The 4,309-nt window shown below is 35.3% G+C and overlaps 1 protein-coding gene across 1 annotated transcript; it reads right to left on the bottom strand.

The window, feature by feature from the left end:
• Positions 1-710: 710 nt before the first annotated feature.
• rgs16 (regulator of G protein signaling 16) lies at positions 711-3,235 on the bottom strand. Its single transcript, XM_039647716.2, has 5 exons — positions 3,117-3,235; positions 2,808-2,888; positions 2,628-2,689; positions 2,128-2,294; positions 711-1,878 (listed from the first exon to the last, which is right to left on the bottom strand). The coding sequence occupies exons 1-5, from the start codon at positions 3,188-3,190 to the stop codon at positions 1,636-1,638; spliced, it is 627 nt and encodes a 208-aa protein (XP_039503650.2). The 5' UTR covers positions 3,191-3,235; the 3' UTR covers positions 711-1,635.
• Between the last annotated feature and the right edge of the window lie 1,074 nt (positions 3,236-4,309).

Here is a 4,309-nt window from a genome sequence, read left to right on the forward strand (position 1 = left end):
GACAAGTTCTGATTGCTTTTTGTGGATCAATAATAATATTCATGTGATTACTGTCTAGGCAATGTAATATACTTTAATGCATAGTCTAGTGTGAAAGCAACCAATGACAAGATTTACAAATACTTATCAAACGCCGGCTCTCAGACAACCTTCCTTTATTTCATTACACGTCTTAGCAAACACAAAGGCTAACAAATCTTTATGGCTGCTCATACAATGACGTTATCAAATGCATTTCCTCTTTCTGAACTCCAGTATTTGATTTTCTAACTGACCGTGATGAACTTTCTCATTACTGTCAGCAGGAACGATGTGGCTTAATCTTGAGCTGAGAGAATCATATGAACAGCTTTTGCAACCAGGCCCAAACAGTTGCCTTGGCAACAGTGTAAACCTACACTGCAGTCTGCTCGTTGCTCGTGGCCATCCATGGTTAAATATGAAACACAAGCTCAGTCTGGCCAGTCATGTGCATAACAAGCCTCTTTTCCTCATAGTGAAAGTGAAGCATCTGGGATACATCTGTGCACTGGGACCTTACAGTACATGTTCACTCTGTACACATTGAATAAATAACAACCTTTTTTTTTTTTTTTTTTTGTCAGAACAAACATGCTGTTTAGATTCTAATACCCATAACCACCATGTTAGCTGTATTTTTTTCAGTTAAAAACAAATAAAAATAAACACACATTATTTATTTTGTCAAAATTTTATTCATTTGAATCGAACATTTATGTAACTGCAACAAAAACATGTATAAAGCTAAAATAACTTAAAATAAATAGTTACACACCAACTTTTCACATTCTTAAGCTGCCTCAAAGCAGTCCAAGGCAGATTGTCACTTACATGATGCTACCCTGATATCACCTTTTTATATCATTTTAAAAACATGTTTTTGTTTTCATTATATTATTTTATTCTTTAAATTAAGATACACCACTGTATCATGGTACCTTTATTTTGATATAGTCCACTTTAGACATTGTACCATATATAAGTGACTTTGCAACTACATGTCAACTAACTCTCAAGAGTATTAGTAGACTGTGAGGTGTTAGGGTTTGGGTTAGTAGAATATGTTACTAAATGAAATAAGTTATAAATAAAAAGTTACTTGAAAGTCAGTTGGGGGAGTATCAAAGTAGAATAATAGCAAATATTGAGCAGACAATCTACTAATACTCTAATGAGAGTTATTTGACATTACTTAGAGAATGTCTAGTGGACTATTCAAATAAAGTGTTAATGTAATTACATAAAAAGGATAGATAAATAAATAATGTAAATGGATGCATTAAACAATCAAACACTTTTCTCCATTCCATAATCATAATTTGCTGAAAGTGTGCTATATGCATACATCGGTAGAGTCCATCGGCATATCTTTTGTACCGAGTACTTATATGTGCAGATCCAACTCTCTACACCAGTGGCTTTGCTGTTCCCTATTTTGGATAATATTAAAGGGGGTCTGGCAATGCAGTGATGAACTCTGAATCCATTACACGGTTCTCTTCATCTCGTAGCACTCCGACTGCCTCAAACAGCCTTTTTTTAGGATCCGCACCGGTCCCTTCCACTTCTTGCCGAGCTTCCATCTCTTGTAGAGCCAAAATGCAGCTATGTTTTTCATTTTGGTTCTTCTTCTTCATGTGGTGGTCTGATCTCAATGGCCTCTTTGGTTTTCGCCTTGGCGCTCTTCAACTTGAGCTGGTTGACTAGATTTCGGTAGGTAGCGGATCTGAGGAATCGTGGGTAACAGTCCTTTTCCATAAGAATATAGATGCGGTACTGGGCCATATCGAAGCAGGATGCTGTAGGGCTTTTCAAGTTGGCCTGAGTGATGTCTCGAGTCTCATAGTCGATGTTAACCTGAAAGTGAATGAGAAGTGAATTTAAACATCAATTGTCCACAATATATAATAATCGAAAGTTGTAAAGTTTAATGGAGTAAGTTTTATAAAAAAAAAAACTATTTCAATCTTGACCTGTTACTTGTCGATCTTTGTCATTCATTGTGAAATTTACTTGCAATTTCAGAATGAAAATTGTTTCTACACCAAATTTATTTTAGTTTAGGAATGATATCGTAGTATATGGTGATTCATTTCATGTCGTTACCTCTCTAGGAGCTTCACTTCCGATAAACTCCTCGTAGATCCTCTTTGCTTTTGATGGCATCTTAGCCACAGACTTTGTGCTTTTGAAGTCCTCACAGGCCAGATAGAAAGCAATGTTTTCTTCACTGAACTCGGACACCAGGAAAGATCGGAAGGCATATAATCCATCTGATAGAGGGAGAAAAATAGGGTAGAGAGAAAGGATCAGTTGTGTAACGTGTCCTATCAGATTAAAGCCCCCCACGCAGATCAGACACATCTGTGCACAGCAGTCCCATATTCTCTAATTTTACACCATGGCCTAATGGAAAGAGTCTTTTTTTATGTTATAGTGTTATATTTCACAAGGCTGCATTTTACTTGCCATTTAATCATAATAATGTTCTTTAACTCTTTCATTTGAACTTGTTTCATCTTTATCATTGTGCCATTTAATCATAATAATTTGCTTTAACTCTTTCATTTGAACTCGTTTCATATTTAACTACAATGTGAACTTACGTTTGCTGGACAGGAGCTTCTCAAAAGACACTTTCCACATCAGACATTCTTCCAAGGTCAACCTGCAAAGACGCCAGCCAATAAGAAGAAAAACATTAGGGGACTATACTCTCGTTATAATGCAAAAAGGAACATGTTATGAAATAAAGCGGCGACAGTGCATTAAATAACTGTGCATACCTCGGTTTTCTGTATCTGCATAGGCTGCCCAAGTCTTGTCTCTGCAGAAATCCACCTACGCATGTCTTTAATCGTTTGGCCCTGATGTTAAAAAATACATTTATTTAATACACAGCAAATGTACACTTTTGTAATATATACGATTCTTACAACAAGATTAAAAAACCCTCACTGATATTACATTAAAGAGCAGAGGTTTGTTAAGCATTCAGATGATTTAGTATGCATAGATTATTAAGACAAAATAAATAAATAATAAAAAAAACACACATTAAACCTTTAAAAATGCCAATATGAGCAGCATCATACCTTTCCAGGCAAGTGTTTGACAGCCCTGTTATTCCTCTGTACATTGTAAAGCCAGAGAGAAAATAAACATCCATTGCACAGTGTCTCTAAGAAAAAAAATGATCAGCAGTGTGTCTGTAGAGAGGGAAAGAGAGCTTATATAGAGCAGGAAGCAGAGTGTCATCTCTCCTCTCAGCCAATCATAATGCAGTCCTCTCTACACTAATGTACTGTGAACTGTGTATTTGTGCGTATGTTAAAAATCAGGGAAAGTCCACAGTGATGGAAATATTCACAAGTCTGGTTGATGTAAGTGCTCCAATTTATGACATTTTAGTGTCCTTTTGCACTGCTCACACGCTGTTCCAGAAATATAATTATTTGAGAAGCATACTGTAAGTAAAAACAACATCCCCAACTCTGAATCCTCGTAGGGATGTTGGTAAAGTGGTGAGAGTAGTGCAGGACATCACTTACCAGAAATTTATTTTCCTGTATATGATATTGATGGTCTCTTGTTATAGACAGTTGGTTTAAAAAGTCTTATAAAAAGTCTAAAAAGCCACAAATCTCTTGTTCAGTCATTTTATTTTCAGTTTGCATCACAGCAAATATTTAATTGTATTTTATCATGCACAGTTGTAAATGACTGATTGACTAAAGAATACAGTGGCAACATAAAGATATTTTTTTTTTAAATATATTTTGCGTACTTTAAAGAAGCAATATGTAGAATTTAGAAAGGCTTGTTATTAGTGACACTGGTGGCCATTGAGTGAATTGCAGCCGGCAATTTAAAGGGATAGTTTACTTTGAAATTATTTTTTGATATGTTTTAGCTTACCTCAAGGGCATCCAAGATGTAGGTGTCTTTGTCTCTACAGTATTTTCAATTTTGATATTTTTAGGTCAAACCGTTCTTGTCTGTCAGTCATATAATGCAGGTCTATGGTCAACCCCTCAAAGAGCATGCACAGAGAAGTCCAAATTAAACATGATATAGAGATATACAGAAAAATGTAATGGAAGACACACACACACACACACACATATATATATATATATATATATATATATATATATATATATCAACAGACAACATTTAATTTTTTTTCGCAACCGCATGATAGATGTGGCTACAGTTACAAGAGGTAAAAGGATATAAACACTGTTCATTTTCTCACACAAACCGCTCCTTTCGTGTCTTAGGCCAT

This window comes from Pimephales promelas, chromosome 8, assembly GCF_988280905.1.
Source record: "Pimephales promelas chromosome 8, fPimPro1.hap1.1, whole genome shotgun sequence".
Lineage (NCBI taxonomy): Eukaryota > Metazoa > Chordata > Actinopteri > Cypriniformes > Leuciscidae > Pimephales > Pimephales promelas.